Raw genomic sequence first — 24,805 nt, forward strand, 5'->3', positions numbered from 1 at the left:
GTATTTTATCCCCTCTAGAGATACTTCTGTCTTTACACCTCTGTTGCCCCAGTTAGTGGTCACTTGCTTACCCAAAGGACAGCAACTGGCCACAATTCATCCTTGTGAGGCAACCTGTCGGAGAAACTCCCATTCTTACACTCTCCCATGTCTCTCTTTCTCTCTCTGTGTATGTGTGCTTGTATATATGTATATATAATATGCATACCTATGTATGTATGTGTATATATAATATGCATACATATATATTCCATTGGGACCAAGCCATCCAGTGAAACCATGTTAAATTAAAATCCACTTCTCTTCTAGAATAGAGTTTTTAATGCTTTATAAACAAACTGTCTGATTTTGGGGATTTGGGCACTCAAGCAATCTAAGAGCATCACATTATAAGAGACAGTAGTTACACTGCTTTGACTATCATTTCTGCTGCTATTAAAAGTAGATTCAGACAGTATCAAGTAGACCAGGCTCTCTTAGGGAAGACTTCTATAGTTGCCATTAGTGCTGACTGATCCTAAGGCAGAAAATGTTTTTCTCAAAGTGATAAAACTATAACACACACACACACACACACACACACACACACACCCCACAAATACAATCATTAAATTTAATAACTAACCTTGAAATATTGATATAGCATTGCTCTCTGAAATAGATTTAGATATAAGACCTTCCTGGAAGCAATGAGAATGATTACAGAATCTCAGCTTCAACATAAAACGTCATGATGTGGATAATTTTGCTTCATTCTGTTTTACAATTAAAATATCCTAATCCCTCTATGAACTTCTACCTTGTTTCCCCAAAGTTGCAGGAAATTTGCCTTACTCTGACTGTGTATTAATATTAATGTTAATTCATGTGCATAATATTTTTATAATTTACATAGAGCTTTCACTGTATTTTCTCATTTTAACCCTAAACCCATTCTATAAGATAAATAATTCTGCTATCTTCATTTTGAGAAATGACTCAAGCTGCCCAAGCTATAGGGCTGAAAATAAGAGAACCAAGACTTGAAGCTAGTATTCTGACTCCAAATTCTAAGCCCCTCAGACTTCATTTTCTAGTGTGTGCTTTCTTATTTCCTTACATTTTGCACATTTTAGCTCCCAAAATGTATTAGCATTGACTATGGTGTTTAGCAGGCTACCTTGAATATGGCTTTATACTAGGGAGTACATGGAAAGATGTGGGGTTGGAATTCCAGCTTTGCTACTTCTTGCTGGATGATCTTAGATAAGTTATTTAATCTAAATAATCCTCAGTTTCTTTATCTAAAAATGGTGACAATAGTGCCCATATCATAGGGTTTCCGGAAGAATTCAATGAAATAATCTACGTAAGTTTCTTAGAGTGCATAGCACTATTCTATTGGCATTATAATTATATGATACAATTTGTAAGTTGTATGAAGTTGGATGAGATGCTTAATTTTGCTTTAGTTCCCTCATCAGTTAAAAAAGAGAAAATATTAAGTATCTTTCAGGGATATCATGAGGCTTAAATAAAATAACATTTGTGAAAGTGCTTCACACAGTGTTTTGCATATATTATGAACTCAATAATTATTAATTTCCAACTTACCTGCTTTCTGTCTTTCTTCAAGGAGGCAATCAATAAATGCTTAACTGGATTCTCAGTGGCTCCTTTCAAGCAATGATTTTATGACTGTTTTCTAGTGGTTCTAAACATGAATGCAAGTGTTCGATATCAAGGTGATTTTGACAAACTGTTCTAAAGCTCCAAGCAGAATAGAATGCAATGTTTTCTCAGAGAGGCAACAGGAAGGGATTTGGTAATCTAGTTTGGCATAATTGCCCAGTAAGTGGCCTCTAGTGAAAGCCCCACTGATGACTGAAAACACTGACACTGAATTTCAAAGAGAAGGGTCGTCAAAGCAAAGAGGGGCTCAGAAGTGATTGGCAGTTGGGAATGCTCATCAGAATTCCACAAGCAGATCGAACATACGAATAATTTAAGCATTGTACTCAATATTAACTTCAGTGGATCCTAAGTGCCTACAGATTAAGTTACAGTGGCCTTTTTTTTCAAATAAGTTGGAACATTGAAGTCAATAGTTAGGATTTTCTCAATTTTATATTCTGCTTCCACGTAGATTTTTAAATTTGGCTACCACTGCTTGCTTCGACTAGAACTTAACATATGATGACATGCAATTTATTGTAAAATTATGTATTTGATTATTTTATGATACCATTATTTCATGACTTCTGTCTTCGAATACTTGGAAAAGTCTGAGAAATGCTGTTATGCAAATACAGGTTTTTTTTATTTTGAACATTGTTCAGGAGATCAAAAAAAAATGGCTAACATTATGTTCTCCAAGGTTAACATAGAAACTGCTTTCTCAAAAGATAGGATTAATTTAAAACCAACGTTTACTATGATATATGTCTCTGAGCAATGGTGGTTACAGAGATGTATCTCCTTTGTCTTAGCTTTTCTGGTGCCTACAGCAGCCTCTGCAACAGAAGAGTAGAGCCTCGACACATTTGCATATTACACAGAAATTGTATGAATAAAAAAAATGCTTTGTTTCAAAAAGTGCTTGAGCAGTTTATTGTGGTAAGTGGCTTGAAGATACAGTCTCGGTTTTTTCCTTACATGAATTTTCTTTTTCCACAGAATTCTGCTTCTCTTTCTGACTCAGTGCCACCTATTCACAGGGCCCTTCCTTGATAACTCAAGGTTATAGGTGAATGTTGCTTTCACCCATCCTAGTTTACAAATGAGCATACATCATTGTACTGTTGTGTAGTTTATGCAAAGCTTTGCGTTGGGCAATGTAACATTACATGCATTAGTGAGATATCATATCATCCCTGTTGTTAGGGAGTTAACCTAGTGGGAGAGACGGATAACAGACAACTAATTATATTACAAAGCAAAAAGAAAAAGCACTGTGGTTAAAGTATAAACAAAATACAGTGGTTGCAGAGTAGAAGGAATAATTAATTCTAACAGGGATGATCAGCAACAAAGAAGGAAGAAAGTAATAATATTTACTGAGGGCTTAAAAGGTGCCAAAGGCAGAGCTGGTGCTTTCCTCTAGCATCTGGGAGGAAGTTCCCTTTAACCAGAGCTATGGGATATTTCATCACCGGGCCACGTGGGGATGCACGGGTTCAAAGGGCAAGAAGATGGTGGGAAGACAACCTTTCCTTGTCTTCCCAGAGAAGCGGGAACTATGGCAAGAAGCAGCCTTGGCTTGAGATGGTTTGGTGGGAGGTTGGTAAAGGAAAGCTGGTTTCAGTTCAAGTGAGAAGTTGGAGGGAGAATTTAGGCAAAAATTAAGAATAGGCTCAAGTCTGAACAGGGGACAAACACAGGGAAGAGAAATTAGAAGAAAGGGGACATTCATGTTATGTTGGTGGCAATAAATTATGGGGAAGGAAGAGGGCAGGGATTTGGGTTTTGCCAGATGAGTATTGATAAGGACACAGACGGGGGCATCTGTTCCGTGGGGACAATTATTCATTCCCGAGGTTTCAAGGGCAGCAAAGGCCAGCGGATGTTTTGACTTACTCTGCCCTCTTGAGCGCTTAGTGCTCCACTGTGCCAGCGAGTGTTGTCTGGTCCCTACAGGAGAAGGGAGCAAGTGTCGATTTTTGTGTTGGCCTTTTTGCAACTAAACTGTGAGCACCGTGAGAACACAGACTGTCTTCATCCCTGCAACATTCCCCTAGAGCCTAGTATTGGACTGGGCATGTGGCAGATTTTCACAAAATCATAATTGATTCATGGCAAGCAGGGGGGTAAATTTTATCAGTCAAGAGACTAGTTATGGATTTTACAGTGTTGCGGAAATTTAACCTGAAAATTAACCACAGAGTAACAAAGAAGGCTAGAGCCATTTAAGATTTTATGATCAAGAATTATTTCTAATGCCATAATTTTACAGCAAGAAAACTGTGTCAATTGATTAACTTCTGTTATTTGTTAGCTGCTCATTATACTTTCCTGTTTTGACTAATGAGAGTAGTTTAGAGCTGCATCTTTATGGAAGCTAAGTAGGGCAGGAAGGTTGACTTCGAATAATTAGAGAATTTTGCATTGTCAGCCATCGGGATACCTATTTCTCCAGTGCAGCTTCATAGCGTGTTTTTTTATTTCCTCTTCCTTCCCTCATTAGTGTCTGTTACCGGACTAAGCCCAGCTTTCCAGAATATCACTATAAAACATTTTGCAAACATTTATGGGCCTGATCCAGCTCTAAATTATTACTAAGTCACTAACCAGGATGGTAAGAAGACAAATTGTGTACCTCTGTGAGATAATTTAGGGGAATTTATAATATTAGGACTTAAAGATGTTTTCCTAACTTACATGAAGGGCTAATTCAGAAAAAGCAAATTTGTGGTAAATATGTTCCCCTGCCCTTCTGTGCCCATGATGCGTATCTATAATTTATAATGCCACTCTTTTTCTTTGGGCCTATCTATGCCTTCAGAATCCTCTCAAACCACACTATAAACAGCAAGAGGTTGGAACTGGCATGAAGGATGAGCTAGACAAGTAATTGCTCCTAAAAGACTGTAAAGGCCCTGGGGCGGGCACCAGGTCCAATTCATGACTTGATGTGAATTAGGCTCTTACTAAATGGTTTTTTGAATGAATGCTGACAAATAGATGGATGAATTAATGGAAGCATGGATGAAACTTTATTTTTTTTCTAAAACTGGTATAGGAATGCTCACGGGCTTCTTCCTTCTCTATGCTGTACCACATATCTAGTGAACAACAGATTGTAGAATGGAAGAGACCCTGGAGAATATCTAGTGCCAACTTTCCAGTTTGCAGAAATGAAAAGAAGGTGCAAAGAGGGCTTCCATCTGTAGTGCAGGCTCTGAAGCTTGGGGCCATTCTGTCTTATTTCATAGCTTACTAACTGTGTCAACTTTGGCATTCTGTTCTTTATCTGTAAAAAGGGGATAATGGTCATATCTGCCTTGTAGGGTTGTTGTGAAGCTTAAACAAGATAATGATGTGAAGTTTTAGGATAGTGCCTGGCACATGGTAAATATTCAAAAAAAAAAAAAGTAACTTTCCTCCTTTTTCACCTCATGTTCATTATTATTAGCTGAACCAGTGAATGACACTGCAAGCTGTTTTATCATTAGATTATCATATTATGTTATGCTGTGTTTTTCCCACATTTTCAATGAGCTGAAAGCTTTTATGAACCATTCCTTTTTTACACATAGAAACTAAGACAAAGAGAATATAAAAAATGGATTTTTATTATATAAGAATAAAACATTTTCTGTGCATAAAGATACAATTCTGGAAATCTATGCTCTTTTCTTTTGCTAATCATGTTGTTTCATAATACATAACATGCTTCATAGAAAATAGGTTTGTAAACATTCTCTTTAAATAACACAAGTTTAATAAAAAATGAGTGGGCTGAACTGTCCTTTAAAAAAAATCTCAACATTTACATTATATGTTTAAACCTTTGGTCATTACTTGGGAAGAGGGAGGGAAAGGAAAAGTTTTAGCTGGCTTTATGTTGGTTGCCAGGAAACATACAAAGGCATCAGGAACAGATGAAACAAACAACTCCACATTTCTGGGAAGGTGGCCTTCAGAGGCAAGCACTTCATTGGTACGAAACTGCATCTTCGTCATCTACCACCTCCAGACAAGAAAATGGATTTGAAAACTACAGCATGTTAATGGAAGCAAGGTTAGCCAAAGAGATTTTGAGAAGTTGTTTATCTCATGCATTTAAAATGAGGATCAGAAGTTGTTTTCTGTGTCAGTTACTATAAAAGTGGGAGAAGCTTTACACATTTTTAATCAAGCCAGGTTAAATAGAGTATAAGGAAGGGGTGTTTTTAAACCATGCAACTGGTTTTGAAAATAAACAGTGGAATCAAATAAGTTAGAGGATTGAGGGCTTTTATTTCCTACCTAGGTTTGAACATTTTGCCTCCTAATTGTGTTGCCTTTAAAGGTATGTACTTTCATTTTTGAATTCTATTGCTAAGTTGGGTTTCTTTTCAAAGGCACCTGTTGAAAGGAAAGAAAAACATATAGAAATAGTTGAAGGCTTCTGAAAAGAGGTAAAGCCATTATGAGTTGCCAAAATGCTGCACTTGAGTTAAACTTGAGGTCACAGCCTGGGCCAAAGATCCCTGAGAGAACAGAAGGTGTAACTGCAGATGAAGACTATGGCACAGGCCTGCTTGAGAACCAGCTCAGCGTCGGGGACTTTGTCAAAATACAGAGGGCCTTTGAGGTAAGTGTGAAGCTTATTGACCAGAGAGTTTGAGAGTTGATCACAAAGGAGACTAGGATGAAAAACAGAGAGATTTTTCTTTTAAAAGTTTTAAAAATATATTTAATAGTTATAGCAGGGTATTGGAAATAATCAGTCAGGCCTGGTTTTAACATGATGTGCTCAGTAACTTTAACCCTCAGTTCTTTGTGCCACATAATATTATTTAGCTTAAATTGCTACAATTGCATAGCATAACCATCAAGGAAGAATGATTTATTCTTGGACAAAATTTTTCTTAGCGATCAATATATTTTTGGAAAACAAAAAATTATGGTTGTGAGTGAGGAAAACCAGATCTCCAAGGTGACCCCCAGTAATAATTGTCCTTTGCAATTAATATGGACACAGAACTTGGCAAGTTCAAATATGCATATCCAGTTTGCAGGAATTCCCTTTGCCTCACCCTGAGTGGCACAGATCCTTTTCAAAGCTGATTTTGATACTTTGTTGTCCCAAGATCCCACGTGAAGGAACAGTCTGGCATTCTTTTTGTAAATTATGGAGTTATGCCAATAAAAACAAAATTAGAAGTTTTCATTTTAATCTACATATAAAATAAATCATAGCAATTTAACTATAAATGATCTTAGTTAATTAACCTGGAATTCTTCAGCTGTGTGTAATGAATAGCATACATCAAAATGATTCTTAGTTTTGAACGTGGCTAGGAAGAAGTGCTCTTCTGTGCTGTGGAATTTAGGTGGGCATGAGCCTCCATCCTTTCTACTTCATTATACTTGCAAAATATAGGTCCTCAAGGAGTGCTTGGAGCATCTGTATTAATTTGAAACAGACATACAATATTTTGGAATACCACATTGAAATTAATAAAACATGATAAAATCTAACAATTATACTGGCCTATAAGTGGCACAAATTTTAATCTTTATCAAAAAAGAAGAGTTGCTAACCACCGAAACTCTGCTATACCCTATTCTATATAACAAGCTAGATTCTACTTATATTGATAAATTAATGTCCTAATAATATAAATCATTTCTTTACAATAGAATCTATCCTACTTTGCAAAGACATGCTTTATCCTACACTTTTCTCATTTCAATCTTCATATATTTGCTCTTCTTCCAACCCCATTTGTGTGAAAAATTTCCGTGGTGCTTATGCCCAGTGCCCCAAATGAATCTGGCATATCTTGATAGACATAGGAAACATTTTGACAGCTTGAGGACATTCAGAAAAAATTTAACAGCAGATTATGACAGCTTTGACTCTGGAATGAACAGAAATGTGGCAGTTTTGTTCTGGTGCTAAGAACACAGAATTTGAGAGCTAGAATCTATCAGAAGAGGCAACATTATAAAGTTCACATATTAATGAAACTGCTATAGGAGGTTGAGGGTGGGTGTTCTTTTCAAACTACAGATTAGTCTTGAGTGAACCCAAGTGAAACTTGGAAAATTCAGTGTTAAGTATTTTTTTTTTATTTTAAAGACTTTAAAGGCCAGACCACTTGTTTTGAAATTGCCAATTGGAAACACAAGTACTGATGGACCAAAGGGAAGAAAACGTAATTCAGAGCTTGCCTGAACATAGAGAATCTATTGACATTTTAGTAAAAAGAAATTGGGCTTTGCAGCTGTACTTTCAAGAAAAAATGAAGTTCATCCATTTTTAACATACTCAACAGACAGAGAAGGGAACAATACAGTGGCAAATGTGCAGCCAGTACTAAAAGCTAGACCCTTGAGCCCACATGATTTCCAAACACAGCATGGACACCTAGAGAATGATGCACTAGATGATTTCAGTGGAATCCAGTCCATCTGTCATGAGTGCTAGGCCTACAGGCCACAAATATAGATTGCTGTAGGAGGAAAAAACACCCTCAGTGGTATTCCTGCAACACAGAACTCCAAAAGCAGTGATTTATGGTCCAATTACCAAATACATGTTCTTGGAAATGTCACGCTTCTGGCACCAGATTCCTTTATCTCTTACTCTGTTTGCTTGTTTGTTTGTTTTTGTTTTTGTTTTGTTTTTCTTTTTATACAAATTTCTTATTTGGGGCTGAAGTGTTGTCTAATATTAGGTGAAGTCCATCCCCTTAAATAGCAGTGGCAATGCTTAACTGAAAAACAGGAAGTTGGGTCTTTAAATTGTGCAATGAATGTTTTATATATATGTTCCCAAATGAAATACCACATACCATATTAATCTTACTAGTAACACTTAGGAATAAAGCAAGTAGTGCTTGTGTTTATTGTACAATGGTATACATGGATCAGAATCACCTGGTGTTTAAGAGCTATGAATCAGACTTCCTGGATTTGAATCACTGCTTTGCCACTTAACAATGTGACTTTGTGGAAATCACTTACCCTCTCTGGCTTCAGTTTCCTTTATTTCTAACATGGGGATAATAGGGTTTTTGTGAGAGTTAAATGAGGCGTTATCTGGAATGTACTTGGAAGAGGGCTTGCCACACAGTGTAAGTGCTCAGTTAACGTTAGGCATTACATATTTAATAAGTAGAGATTGAACCATATTACTTCTAACATTCTCTTGACCCTAACTCATACATTTTCTAAAGAAAATTAAACTCCCAGTGACACTTGCTGCTGTGCTTCTACGTTCCTTTTAGTTGTGGTAGGAAGTGGTAAGAACAAGAGTTGCAAAGACAAATTCACATAGAAGAGTAAAAAAGCATCATCTTTCCATCTCCTATTTCATATTTTACGAGCAGGCAAAAGATTCTAATTGATGTCTTAATCTTTTTCTTTGGAACCAATAAGTTACCTGGGCATGAGAACTAGAAAAGTAACTTGTGAATTTCATTTTCCCTTACATGATGGTGTCAAAAAGCCATGTATCAGGATGAAGGGAGGGAAACTTGCATTATTCAAAGAACTGTAAAATGGTTGTTACTCAAACTTTTCTGTAGCACTTTCAGTGCTTAGAGAAATGACATGGTCTCTGGATATTCATATTATTTTGATGTCAACCATATTTTACATTTTCTTAGAAACTTCAAAAGCCAGCTATTATATGAGGAAGAGTATCTGTGGTTTGCTGATTTTATAGAAGTGGTGAGAAGTAAAAATTATGGTCTAAGGGAAATGGAGTTTTGGGAAAGCCCCTTTGGGGCCTGATGCACATTGAGTTTCTTCTCAGAGTCTGCCTATGTGGGTGTCTGAGTATTTCTTTCCTCGCATTCTCCATTGTTGACCTCATGTCAGGACACTCTGCCTTGGATCTCTCCGAAATTCTGCTGGGTGTTTGGCCTGAGAGCATAGTTTACCCTATGCCCCTAGGCTCTCTAGATGAGGTCCTGAACTGCCTCTATCAGCAGCTGTGTCTGTGTCATCTCCTGGCACTCTGTTCTGGCCCAGACTGTGGGCCCAGAGCCAGGGCTGGCCCTACCCTGTCTGCGCCCTGCTGCCATGTGGCCCTATCCCTGCTAAATCTTTACCTTTATAGCTAGAAATGAAACCTAAGCTGCACATAAATCATGAAGTATTTATGTTCAAAGTAGGAAGAGCCTAAATGATTCAGTGTGAGGAAGACATAATAAGAATCCTAGCAGGAAGTCCCCAAAGCGTGTCCAGTGAGAATTCTTAAAACAAATTTGTCAGTGGAGGGAGCAGGGGCACAATGAATGAAATCTAAACACAATGCACTTATGCTAACTTAATCTCCAAAGACCAGAGAAGTTCAAGAGTTAATTCTTTAATCCTGAAATTGTACTTGAGGAGTAATAAAATAATTAAATTTACTGAATTTTGATATCTTTATCCTTGATTATAAAATTCCCAAGATGCCTGGACAGATTCTGTAGCAGGGCCTATGAACTATGCTTATTTGCTTCGACAAAACAAAGCTGAGGATTCTGATACACTGCCAGGAAGGCAAAGCTCTAAGGGAATGCAGAAAGTCAGAACTGGCCCTTTTCTATCTTTCTGTCATTTGTCCTTCTTTCTAAACTGTCAGGCTTCCTCCCAATTTATGAAGGATCCAGTCTTCTCTAACCCGTCTCATTGTCCATTGTACCATCATTATTAAGGTACCCAAATGAACAGGTCTTCCTGAATGTGTCTCATGCTCTAGAACTGTTTTTGTTTCATGCTTCTCTCCTTTGAACCCTGGGTATCAACATCCAAAACACATAAATAAAATCTCCCATTTTTGTTTTATTGCCTTTCTTCAGATCCTTTAGATTTTCTTGTTTCTGATAAAATATGAGATGGTCCATGAAGATCATTTAGAAACTTTTCTTGGATAAAACTGATAAAGTATAAAATTGGATATTAGATTATTCAATAATGTTTCAAATTATAAAATCTTTATTTTTTTTAGGGTGTGCAAAATATGTAAAATATATAATAGCTGAAATATGATAGAGGTTTATTTCTTGCTCACATAAAGTAGAAAGCAGATTTTCTAATTGGCACACAGTTGCAAGTAGTGATTCAGGTCCCGGCTTCTTCCACCTTTTGCCTTTCAAGCTTGCCAGGCATTAGCTGGTAGCAGGGGGAAGAGCATGGAGGAGCACTGAGGAAGGCATCTGTGGGCCAGGCTCACATCCCATTGGCTAGACCTCAGTCATATGAACACACCTAACTGTGAGGGAATCTGGGAACTATAAACAGGTGTGTGCTCAGATAGCAATCTTACCCAGTATCCTCTTAGACTTTAGTGGTAGACTTAGTGGTAGGAAAATTTACATCTCTCCTAATGAACCAGCTTGCTTCATTTTGTAACTTAAGGAAAGCCACATGCCTAATTGTGTTTTGTGTTTTGCCTTAGCTGCTAGGAAGTTCAAAGCTAAATTTAGTATTCAATTGATATAATTATTCTTAACTTGGGTTTTCTGGGACAATTATCTGCTATTTTTATTATCTGACTCTTACTCTTTTATCTTTGCATTACTTACTATGTACCTTCTGTTGAAGCTGAACTAAAACTCTTTGTGGAAATCATTGGAGGTAAAAATAATGAATAAAATTTTAATAACTTTCAAGTATGCCAAGATTTTATAAAACACTTCTGTAGACATCATGTTATTTGGTCCTCTCACCAGCCTGAAATGTAGCAGAGTGGACATTTTTACTTCCTGTTTACACATAAGAAGACAGAGGCCCAAAAATATTTAATTGAATTTCCCCATGGGGCAGAGCCAGAAACCAGAGGTGAATTGTCAACTTTCCAGCCCATTGTTTTTGGCATAACTTCCACCAGCCAAAAGGTAACCTTCCTTTGGGATGTTGCAGAATGAATTGCATGAATCCCGTAAGATAAAGACTTCATTAACAAAACGAGCTTGTTAAGTTAATAGTATACAGCCTCTGTGCCCTGCTAACTTGAGGCTAATGCATAATCAGCAAATAATAAACAACTTCTATGAAAAAAATCAATGTAGAGAAAGGGTTGAAGAATAAAAAGAATAACCCATTGCTTTTTAAAAATTTTTTTTTCCAAAAGGATTTCAGTGGAGACCTGTATGAAGATAAACAGGTAAAGCTTAACCTTTAACTGTATTATATAGTACAAAGTGCATTCAGTAGCCTAATCCTCACTTGCTAATTATGAAATAGCCAGTTGCCATCTCTACTGTCCATCAGATTAACATGCGTGAGACTCAGCTCTTTACTTAGTTACCCAGGAATTCCCCTTTAGAAAGCATTTACAAGTTTGCTAGATGCAACTGAATTTTTTGGGAAGAGGGTGTGGGTTGGAGTGGGGAACATGAGAGAAAGGTTTACATTTCTGAAACTCACCAACACTTCCATTATTGAAGGTCATTTTAGCCATATTGCCTGTGGGGTTTTCCTGATGGCCCGTTATTTTCATGCCACTCTCTGCAGTCTTGCTGTCTTCCATCCTCTCTATGTCCCTTTGCTGCCACTATTTTTTTCTCTCCCCCTCTGTCTAATCAAACAACAAAACCATATCAATAAAAACCAATACAAAATTTTTCTTTTCTTCTTCAGAGCAACTTGGTCCTTATTCTTTCTCTATTGGTGTCTTGTCCGTACCTCAGGTTTCATTCTCCAACTGAATGGAAATCTCAAAGTATTTTCCCAAACAAAGATATTCTGGAATCAAATGTTAACTTGCTACATTGTTTATTTTGTCAGGTAAGAACTGGAAAGAACCCACTGAAAGATTTAACCACAACATTTTTAGTCTTGTTGGGAAGAGCAGCTTCAGGGTAGTGGAAGGAAAAGAAGCTAAATTGCAATAGACTGAGTAAGTTGGAGGTGAGGAAATCGAGACAATGTGTGTCCATGATTGTTTCAAGTTGGTTGGTTGAAAGGAGAAGGATGGGACAGTAGCTAAAAGCAGATGACAATGTCCAGGGAAAGTTTTTAATCATTCAAATGACTTGATCATGTTTACATGCTGATGAAAAGTAGTCAACAAAGAACAAGGCGGTGATAATAAAAGAGATTCTCTGATGTGGTGAGAGAAGGTCATATCTAAATACAGGAGAAGTTCTGTTGTCACAGGAGAAAAGGAGATGGCTACAGATACAGGTCAACTTATATGTGGGATGCAAAACATTGAGGAAGTTCCCATTTAATTGATTCTTACTTATCTTCCTCCTCCTTCTTTTCCTCTTTTTCTTTCTCTTTCTTCTGTGGCTTTACTCTTGTAAATTAGGAGTTAAACTTCTCTATTAGGAATGGACAGGGAAATGATGAAATAAGAATTTGAAAAAAGTGAAGAATAAGAGTGAGAGTTCAGGAAGGAAGCATGGACGGATTCCTACTAGTATAGAGGGACCTTTGAGGTTGGAGATGATGTGTTTTATTGTAGTGGCACCATTCTGCCCATTTGGATGAACTTTATCCATCAGTGTTCAGCAGCCTGGATATAGGCATGAACAAGATGCTTTTCCAGGGCTTGTGTTTTGCTAGATACCTGGGATGAAAGGATGGCACATCAAAGGAATGAAGATAATGGCCAGAGATTGGTTGAAGTTGGATCTTTGGTTTGAGGCCAAAAGAACAGGAAAGAGGTGATAATTGATGAAAAGGTTTCCCTTAGAACCTGGATTAGACTCTTTCTGTCTTTTTAGTCATTTTATGCTTACTTTATTGATTCAAAGTTCACATGTAAAACTTAAGTATATTATTATAAAGCCATAGGGTTCTAAATAGATAGCTTTTATCAAAACAGTATGAGATTATTTGGGTATACATGTTACAAATTCATATAATTTGGGTTTGTTGATGACTGTGTTATCCCAAAGAGAATCAGGTTTTGTTGAAGTTACTGTGTCTGTAGTATGGTAAAAGTGGTTAAGAATTGGAAATTCTTGGTTCTAGGCCTGTTTCTACCAAAAGTGAACTATGTGACCTCAGAGAAGTCTTTTTATCTGTCTGGGCTTCAGTTTATTTCTTTTAAATGAAGGACTTGGTGTATATTGTCTAAACTTCCTTCCAGCTTCAACACTGGTATTAATCTATGATCCCATTAATGCAGGAAATTCTTTGATGCAATTGGAACAGCAATTTTTTAAAAATTTTATATTTATCCTGCTATAGTGAGATTTCCAAATGAAGATCAATGAAGCCTATTGTCTGTTGAATACACCTGATCAGGCTTATCCCTCCAAGTTTCTAGCTTAGGCACAAACAGATAGTAGTGATAAACATCTTAAATCTGTAGCAGAGAATTGAGAATTGAAGACCTTCATAGACTTAGAGGAAAATAATAAGAACAATTGCATTTTTCAGGGATGATAATAGTTTTTATTTAAAGGGGAAAGATAGATTTATTGATCCCCTACCCCCAACCCCACGCAGATTCAATTGACTTCTAATTCACCAGCTGCATAGGAATCTAACTGTTGAATTTTTGGTTTGAGAGAGTTTGGTTCCAAACCTTAAATTCAGTACAGGAATTTCAAGGCCTGTGCCTGTGTTAGTCACAAAATTTTAACCCCATTTGAATCGATGAGCTCTTGAATCATTGATATCATAGTGTAAATGAAAATTAAAACCAGCTAGAACCCATTGAAGCAGGGAAAAAAGAGCACTATGAACCTTGACTAGCAGACTAATCTCTCCTGTTCTGTTGTTCAGTCTCTCATGAATGTTCACTGGTAAGTGAAAATTGCAGGGGATGATATAAACTGATGCATTGGTTTTGAAAAAATATATCTAATCTTCTGCTCCAGAAGATGTTCACAGGGTTTGACAGCAAAGCCTAATACATATTCATAGCCAATATGCTTTGTAACCAAGGGAAATTGAGGCAAGTACAACAGAATGAAGCATGAGAAAGCAGCATGTTAATTTTAAATTTAATTATAGAGATAGGCAAAAGGATGTATTTTGATAGTGTATGCTCATTCAGCTGTCACAGAACATTAACCAAAAATCATGCTGAATGCCTGACAAAAGTGATATTAATTTTGAGCCAGGTGTGGTGGTACATGCCTGTAGTTCCAGCTATTTGGGAGACTGAGGCGGGAGGATCCCTTGAGCTCAGGAGTCCAAGCCTGCAGTGAGCTATGATCACGCAGCCTGAGTGGCAGAGCAAGACCCTGGCTCAAAAAAAAAAAAAAAAAAAAAAAAGAAAAAGAATATTTATTTTGGTGAATGGTTAATAAAACTAGCAGGTTCTGGAGAAAACAAGATTTTGAAATCGTAGTATAAACTATTTTTCATGTAAAGAAAAAAAATCATTGCAGAATTCCAATGATATGAAGTAAAAGCAAAAATCTTATGAATTATGGACATGTTTCTGCTCTATAAAATATTTCTATTTATGGATAATTCAGCATGCTTAAAGGCTTCATTCAGATAAAAATTAGGAAAAACAATAGGTAGTGCTTGTAATCCTATTGCTTTTGATAACCTGGAAACATGTATCATTAGTTGTGACCAGCACACCTGGGCTTTCCACTGAAGTGTAAGTTTTTGAAGAGGATTGATCTTGTCTGTCATATTCAAAGTTAGTGCCAAATGTTTAGAATAATGTTTGGCATGGAACAGCCACTTAATAAATGTTTGTTTAATTAATGAATAAATAAACCTACCAAATGCTGCTTTGTATGGTGCATATGCTCAATATATACTAATATTTATTAATGAATAGATGGATGGATGGAGGAACATATTTCTCCCAGTGGCTTACAACTCATGATTTGACATTTATTTTCAGGATCTGGAAGCAAATATTCACCAATGAATAAGGGCAGTGAACCTTGGGTCAGTGACATGTGACATGCTAACCCACTGCCAACTTTTGACAGAGGAGAAAATACCCATATTTCTGACCAGGTTGGATTGTGCTCTTTCCATAGTTTTAAACTGGGACTTTTATCCTTGTCTTAGACAAGTCCTTACTTACAGAGTAAGGGAAAATATTATTTTCCTCATTTCATTATTAAATATTGCTAAGAAGGAGTTAAAGAAAAAAACAAATCTAAGCAACATTTCTAAGGGTTGACAGATTTTAAAAAATATGGTTAAGTGTCTGCTTTGGAAATGTATTGCCCTATTTCTTTACCAGAGAGTATGTGAATATTTTGGCTTATTAGAATGATTTTTAGCAACCAATTGATGAATCTTAAGAATTATACCCCAGCTTGGTGAGAGTCTTGGATACAGGCAACCTTATACTTTGTTGATAGGTATGTAAATTTGTTCAGCCTTTTAGAGGAGGACTTGGCAAGATGTTTTAAAAACTTTAAGAATCTGTAAATTCTTTGATTCAGTAATTCTGCTTCTTGAGGATTTCCCTCAGGAAATATTAATAATTGGACAACGGAGCAAAGATGTGTGTGTAGGAATGTATGTTGCAGAGTTGTTTATATAAAACAGTAAAGCATTGGGAGCAATTGAAATTTTTAATAATAGAGGGTTATAAATAATTGTATATCTTCTCCATAGAATATTGTGCAACCATTAAGAATGATGATAAAAACCTATATATTGTAAGAGGCATAGCTTTATGGTATGATATAAATGGAAAAAGCAACATATAAAGATAAGTATTTCATGATACTATTTTGTAAATAATACACAGTCATTTCTATTTCTGCCTAGAAAAAGCTGAAAGGCTGATGGCATTATGAATGATTTTAATTTTTAGCTTATCTGTATTTTCAAACATGAATTATTTTGTGCAAAAATAAATAATTTTTAAAGTGTGTTGGCACATTCACATGTTGCCAATTCAAAGCACATGATCTTTTCTTAATGACAAAAATGCCTGTCAAGTTTCTTACAAAGGGCATATTTTTAGAGTTTTGTACTTAGGTTTAGAGATTAGTTTTCATATAAGTTACAGTGAAATCCAAATCATTCAAAGCTCAGAGGCTGAAGGGAATTTTACAGTTCACGCTTTTCCTAAAAAGACAGGCAGCTCACTAGAACTGACTGTAACTGCAGAAAATGCTTTCTAGGCAAAAGGAAATGATTTTTAGAATATTCTTTGAAAGGGATTCAGGAAGACAGGAAGATTTTCTAAAGGTCTAAAGTTGTGCCTAGTGAGATAACCAACCAGGCATTCCGAGTATATTGGCTTTCTGGCTCTTGCAAGAGCAATTGGAGACAATAACTGGTTATTTTCTTACTCAATAGTTAAACAGATATAGCAAAATAAATTTACAAACATTATCTTAGGAAGAGCTGAATGAGATTATGTTTTCTAATGGCTCATGCACTTATCACCTTTATTAGAAGAGGAATTCTAACAGAGGCAGGAGTACTAATTTTTTTGTTTTTTTACCTCAGAAAGACAAGACAGAGAATATTCATTAATAGGAGTGAAAGGATGTGTATTTAAAAACACTATTAAGTAGTTTTTATTTGGAGGTCTACATTCAAATGAGACAACATTGTCTATTAGGATAATGAAGTTTTTATTAAAGAAATAGTAATTAAATTTTCCATTGAAGGCAATGAGAATTAATTATTTTATGCTCTATGTTTTATTAATATAATGAAATAAAATTTCCTAAACTCTTAGTATGTTCATATGTATATTGAATATATGCTTGTGAATTTATCTTGATGAGATTGTGTCTTCAACAGCAATAATTAATGTTTGAATAGAGTTGGTTAATGTAAAGATGGCCTTTTGTACAGATTATCTTACTGGCGCCTTATACAAACCCCGAGGGAGGTTATGACTGGCCAAAGGACATACAAATATTATGTGGCAAATTCAGGAATAAAACCCAGATATTAACTAAATTAGTACTAATTCAACAGAACAGAGAACCCAGATATAAAACAATCTACTTACAACCAGCTGATCTTTGACAAAGTAGACAATATACACTGGGGAAAAGAATCCCTATTCAATAAATGGTGCTGGAAAAATCAGATAGCCACATGCAGAAGAATGAAACAGGACCCCTATCTTTTACCACTTTGAAAAACTAATTCAAAGTGGATAAAAGACTTATATGTAAGGTGTGAAACAATAAAAATTTTAGAAGAAAATGTAGGAAAAACTCTTAGACATTGGTGTAGGCAAAGAATTTATGACTACAACTCCAATGGCAATTACAGCAACAACAAAAATAAATAAATGAGACTTGATTAAATGAAAAAGCTTCTGCACAGCAAAGGAAATAATCAACAGAGCAAATAGACAACCTAAAGAATGGGAGAAAATATTCACAAACTATATATATGATGAAGGGCTAATATCCAGAAACTACAAAGAACTCAAACAAATCAGCAAGAAAAAAACAAATAACGCCATCAAAAAGTGGGCAAAAGACATGAACAAAAGCTTTTAAAAAGAAGATAGATAAATGGCTAACAAACATATGAAAAAAATTGCAACATCACTAATCATTGGAGAAATGCAAATTAAAACCACAATGAGATATTACCTTACTCCTATCAGAATGGCTATTACTAAAAAGCCAAAAAACAATAGAAGTTGGTGTGGATGCAGAGAGAAAGGAATGCCCACACATTGTTGGTGGGACTGAAAATTTGTACAACCTCTATGGAAACCAGCATGGGGATTCCTCAAAGGACTAAAAATAAACCTACCATTCCATCCAGCAATCCCACTACTGGGTATCTTTCCAAAGGAAAATAAGTCATTTTATCAAAAAAACACCTGTACCCAAATGTTTATTGCAGCACAATTCACAATTGCAAAGATGTGGAATCAACCTAAGTGCTCATCAATTCATGAGTGGATTAACAAAATGTCGTATGTATATATACCATGGAGTACCACTCAGCCGTAAAAAGAAATGAATTAATGTATTTTTGCAGCCATTTAGATGGAACTGGAGACCATTATCCTAAGTGAAGTATCTCAAGAATGGAAAAACAAACACTATATGCACTCTCTAATAATTTGGAACTAATTGGTGGGCACACATGGGCACAGAGAGAAGTAAGAGTCATTGGAAATCAAGAAACAGGGAGTGGGTAGAATGGAAGGGGTAAAAACCTACTTCATAGGTACAGTGAACATTATTTGGGTGAGGGGCACACTAATAGCCCTGACTTAAGCGTTATAAAAAGCTATCCATGTAACAGAAACATTTCTACTCCCTTAATGTTTTGAAATAAAAAAAGTTAATGCATTTGTCCTTTAAAGTTTGTACAAAAGATCAAGTACTTTAACGTAACTAATTTATTCAAACTGGCATATGATAGAATTAATAAACATAAATCACACATTGATCAAGGCATAATGATTCTTGAAATAAGTTAGGAGATTTTAGTAAAGGCAAACTGCTAAATTTTAACCAATGGTATGGCAAAATATGGTTTTATTTTCAAATTTAAAACAAACAAATAAAATTCTAACAGGTGAACAACTGGTAATAGAATTATCAGGGATACCATACAATTGTGATTTTTGTCAAATTTCATAAATTTCACAAGTTTCTCAGGTCTCTCTCCCCAGTGCATACTGGTATTATTAATGTGCAGAAAACTATGTAGCAACTTATGTTACTTTGGGGAAGAAATTTATTATTCATGATCTGTTTGTAATTCCACATTCTTGATTGTAAAAAAGAAATCGTTTTGGTATTTGTCAGAGCAGTTTCTTGTTTTTAGAAATAAAAATGAACTACCAGCTCATGGGAAGAAAATACACAGAGATTCTTCTTTAAAATATTATCTTATTAATGAGATAATAATATAGATATGAGGTTGATTGATGTCATTATGTAATAGTTTAAAATAAAAGATCAGCATTGACTTAGTTTTCAGAAACAGTTTGCAGTTTTGGCTCAGATGGAGTGTTTTTAGGACCAGAATTCTTTCTCTACATTTAAAATCTGGGTCACTGAAAAATTTCCATCTATCTAAACATTTTAGACTAAAAATAATTTAACGAAGAAAAGAATAATGGATTTCTGACAGGCTCGAAAGGCTCAATATCAATTATTTTTCAGAAAATTTAATTAATTAAATGCCCAAATGAACCTCTACTATTAAACAATTGATTACTTTCTTGCACACATATCTAAGTTAATGTTCATAACAATTTTCTTGTGACTGATAACTGCTATACCTACTTTACAGAAGCAGAATTATGGCTCAGCAGTGAAGCAACTTGCCAGTAGTTATCACGATTTCTGGTGCAACCAGGATCAAACCCTACATTGGTTTGACTTGGTCTGCAATATGCTGCCTGCAGCACTTACTGTCAGTCCTGACTCTCTGGCTTTGATGTAGGGAGAAAGTTAATTCTTTTATCATGAATCTCACTTGACAGCCCATCAATATTAAGCTATATACTTATTTGAATTATGGTTGATCTTCATTATTTGTGGATTATGTATTTGTGAATTTGCCTACTTCCTAAACTTTATTTGTAATCCCCAAATCAACATGTCACATTCATGGTCCTTCCCAGACATATGGAGAGTGGCAAAAAATTTGAGTCTCCCAATGTCCACGTTCCAAGCTGAGTTCAAACAAGGTGACATTCTGCTTTCTTATTCCAGCTCTCATATTGTAAACAAGTGTCCTTTTTGCCATCTCTTTAATACCTCGTTTTTCACATTTTTGTACTTTTTGTTTGGTGATTACTCTGTTTAAAATGACCCAGAAGTGTAGTAATGAAGTGCTGTCTGCTGTTCCTGACTGCAAGAAGGCTGTGATGTGCCTTACTGAGAAAACAGTTGTGTTAGCTTCATTCAGGCATGAGTTATGATGCTGTTGGCCATGAGTGTAATTGTTATGAATTAACAATATATATTAAATAGAGTGTCTTCCAACAGAAACACACATAAGATAAAGTTAGGTATTGAGCATTTGATGAAGATGTGACTAGAGGTTTGCAGAAATTTTACTCTGCGTTTCCCCTGGGAGCAACGGTTTAGTATCTGCTAATTTAGCATTTGTAGGGACTTTATAAAACATAATTACCACAAATCAACTGTATTTGGTTTCACTCTTCCTTTGGAATGACTTATTTACAGAACTGAACTTCTTGCCCTTACATTAAAGTTTCACAGTGGTGTAATTTTACTGGCTGTGCTAAACCCTCTGTAGAGATTCATCCATTTTTCTATACCACTGTACAGACACACCTTGGAAATATTGAAGATTCAGTTTTAGATCACCACAGTAAAGTGAATATCATGGTAAAGCAAGTTACATGAATCATTTTGTTTCCCAGTGCATACAAAAGTTATGTTTACTTTACAATGTAATCTTTTTTTTTTTTTTTTAAGAGATGGGGTCTCGCTCCATCCATGCTATAGTGTGGAGTGGTACAATCATAGCTCACTGTAACCTCAAACTTCTGGGTGCAAGTGATCCTCCTGCCTCAGCATCCTGAGCAGTTGAGACTAAAGGCACAATATGCCACTGTGACCAGCTAATTTCTTTTATTTTTTGTAGAGATGGGGTCTCGCTAAGTTGCACAGGCTGGTCACAAACTCCTGGCCTCAAGTGATCCTCCCTCCTTGGCCTCCCAAAGTGCTGAAATTATAGGCCTGAGCCACTGCACCTGGCTAGTGTAGTCTATTAAATGTGCAGTAGCATTAGGTCTAAAAAAATACTTTATTGCTAAAAAATGCTAACAATTATCTGAGCCTTCAGTGAGTCTTAAACTTTTTGTTGGTGGTAGGTCTTGCCTTGATGTTGATGGCTGCTGACTGATCAGGCTGGTGTTGCTAAAGGTTGGGGTGGCTATGACAATTTCTTGAAATAAGATGACAGTGAAGTTTGCCACATGGATATACTCTTTGGGGAAGGATTTCTCTATAGCATGAGATACCGTTTAATAGCATTTTACCTATATTAATACTTCTTTCAAAATTGGAGGCAATCCTCTCAAACTCTGCTGCTGCTTTATCAACTAAGTTGATAAAATATTGTAAATTCTTTGTTGTCATTTCAACCATGTTCACAGCATCTTCACCAGGAGTAGATTCCATCTCAGGAAACCACTTTCTTTGCTCAGCATAAGAAGCAACTTCTCATCCATTCAAGTTTGATCATGAGATTGCAACAATTCAGTCACATCTCCAGGCTTCACTTCTAATTCTCTTGCTATTTCCACCACATCTGCAGTTACTTCCTCCATTGAAATCTTGAACCCCTCAAAGTCATCCCTGAATGTTGGAATCAACAATCCAAATTCCTGTTAGTGTTCCTCCCATGAATCATGAACATTTTTAATGGCATCTAGAACAGTGAATGCTTTCCAGGAGGTTTTCAATTTACTTGTCCCGAATCTATCAGAGGAATCACTATCTATGGCAGCTATATCCTTACAAAATGTAACTTGAAAGTTGAGATTATTCCTTGATCCATGGCCTGCAAAACGGATGTTGTGTTAGCATGCCTGAAAACAACATTAATCTCCTTGTACATCTCCATCAGAGCTCTTGGGTGACCAGGTCCATTGTCAAGCAGTAATATTTTAAAAGGAATATTTTTTTTCTGAGCAGTAGATCTAAACAGTGGACTTATAATAATCAGTAAACCATGCTGTAAAGAGATGTGCTGTCATCCAGGCTTTGTTGTTCTATTTTTAGAGCACAAACAGAGTAAATTTAATATAATTCTTAATGACTCTAGGATTTTTGGAATTATAAATGAGCACTGGATTAAACTTAAAGTCATCATCTGCATTAGCTCCTAATAAGAGAGTCAGCTTGTCCTTTGAAGCTTTGAAGTCAGGCATTGGCTGTTTTTCTCTGGTTATAAAAGTGCTAGATGATATCTTTCAACAGAAGGCTGTTTTGTCTCCATTGAAAATCTGTTGCTTAGTGTAGTCACCTTCATCAGTGATCTTAGCTAGATCTTCTAGATGACTTGCTGCAGCTTCTACATTATCAGCAAAGAAAGTGGTTTCCTGAGATGGAATCTACATCCATTGCAGCAACACGATATCTGCAAAATGTGATAAAACAAAGTTCAATAAAACGATGTATGCTGGTATTGGTTTCCTTTGCTTCTATAACAAATTACCTCAAACAGTGGCTTAGAACACATAAATCTATTAATGTGCAGTCCTGGAGGTCAGAAGTCCAAAATGGACTTTACAGGGCTAAAATCAAAGTGTTGTCAGGATTGCATTTCTCCAGGAGGCTCCAGGGGAGACGCCTTTTCATACATTTTCCATCTTCTATAGAGGCCACCTGAATTCTCTGGCTCATAGCGCCATATCACTCTGCTTACATTGTCACATCTTCTCTGACTCTCCTGCCTCCTTCTTCCAATTATAAGAACGTTTATGGTTGAGAATGGCAGCTTCTAACCCTGTCAATTATTTGCTCCCCAGCTTAAATTCACTTAAGTATAATACTTTGATGAAGTAAAACAGCGGTCTCCAAACTTTTTGGCACCAGGGACTGGTTTCATGGAAGACAATTTTTCCACGGATGGAAGTGGGGTGGGGTGTGGATCTGGGGCAGAGCTATGTGGCCCAGTTTAAAGCCCGGGGGTTGAGGACCAGAGAAATAAAAGACATTTTTCCTTGTATGTTGGAAGAATTGCTGATAAAATCCACCTTTGAGAATAGCACGATGTTCTTGTGCCTATGATGCTTTCACTGTTGTTTCATTTTTTCACTCCTGTTTCTAGTCTCCAGAGCCAAGGAAAACCATCTGTATGTCCAGAGAAGAGTTCATGCAGAGGATGACAGAGGTTGTCGGTTGGGGCACAAAAGAAGAATATGGGGAGCTCTATGACAAAGTGGATATGGCCCAAGATGGCTTTATTACTTGGGACAAGCTGACTTCATTTATACTGCTAGTGCTTTATGAGAAAGAGGAACGAGCAAAGTCAACTGTGGTTCCCCAGTGGAAGGACCTTGAATTCCTCCCAGTAAAACACAAGGACACCATTCAAAAAGTAGTTTTCTTAAAAAGTTCATGTCGGTATCTGACTATCAGTAAAGAAGGTCTATTAGGAGTCTGGGGAGAGAATTTAAAGCTGCAAGAAACACTTCCCATCACTTCAGATGCCACAAAGCTCAAACACCTGTGGGTGACAAGTATGGTTTCTCTGGAAAATGTAAACAAGGTAAAAAGTCTTTATAAAGAAATGTACTGCTTGTAAAAGGGGAAAAATTATGGGACCAGGCTCCTGATAAGTATCAAATACATAACACTAGCAGTAACAGAAAGCTGCTTTACTCTTTTGGTGCCTCTCCTCTGACCTGGAGGGAGTATAGGTAGAGCTAAATCAACTACTCGACTTCCCAAGCTGTTCTCTTGGGTGCCTTAAAATGAAACTGCTGATAATGACTCAGATTCTTGGCTCTGTCTTCCATGTGGCCATTCTGCATTATTAGCTTACAAGAACTTTATTCCTCTATAGTTTATAGCAGTATCATGGATTTAGACACATAGCTGAGAGGCTATTACAGTGCATGGCATGGCTCAAAGCAATTAAGAGAAACTGCTCATCTGATTTTGACCACATGAAGTCAGTGTCTTAATTCTGATAGGTAGGGTCCACTCAGTACAAATATCTTCATATAACTATACCTATGAGTAAGATAACATAGTGTAAGAAAAATAATTTTTTGGGGAAGATTGCAGCTTGGAGAATCTATATTCTTAATATTTTATATTAAACAGATGGTAAATTTTACTATGAAAAACTTCAAATACAGCCACATGCAGACAGAATGGTATTAGAAACCTGATGTAACCAGTATCCACCCTTAACCATTTTCAATTCACAGCCAGTCTTATTTCATATATGCCTTCACCCTATTAAGATGTAAAACATCAAATCATTTCCCTATGAATATTTCTATATTTCTAAAAGATGTCTTTTTTAGCATTACCAAAATACCACTATCATAGTTAATATCAATAACAATGTTTCCTTAATATCATGAAATATCCAGTCATGTACATATTCCTTTAATTGCCTTACAGTTTTTAATAGTTTATTTGAATCAATATCTGAATAAGGTCCAATTATTGCAAATGGTTGATATGTCTCTTTTAATATATGTTTTCCTCTCTCTCTTCAATCTTTCTTGCATTATTTTGGCTGTTGCTATTGATGTTTTTGTGTCTTTGTCTTTTAGAGTTTCCCACAGTCTGAATTT

At 36.1% G+C, this 24,805-nt stretch overlaps 1 protein-coding gene across 2 annotated transcripts in view; it reads left to right on the top strand.

Annotated features, from left to right (window-relative positions):
• Positions 1-5,613: 5,613 nt before the first annotated feature.
• Positions 5,614-24,805, top strand: part of WDR49 (WD repeat domain 49) — a 146,331-nt gene continuing 127,139 nt past the window's right edge. For both annotated transcript variants that reach the window (XM_069472974.1, XM_069472975.1), the window contains exons 1-3: positions 5,614-5,719; positions 6,042-6,274; positions 23,323-23,763. In XM_069472974.1, coding sequence (XP_069329075.1) covers positions 6,110-6,274; positions 23,323-23,763 — 606 coding nt within the window. In that variant the 5' untranslated portion in view covers positions 5,614-5,719; positions 6,042-6,109. The remainder of the gene's footprint in view (positions 5,720-6,041; positions 6,275-23,322; positions 23,764-24,805) is intronic.

Source organism: Eulemur rufifrons, chromosome 7 (genome assembly GCF_041146395.1).
Source record: "Eulemur rufifrons isolate Redbay chromosome 7, OSU_ERuf_1, whole genome shotgun sequence".
NCBI lineage: Eukaryota > Metazoa > Chordata > Mammalia > Primates > Lemuridae > Eulemur > Eulemur rufifrons.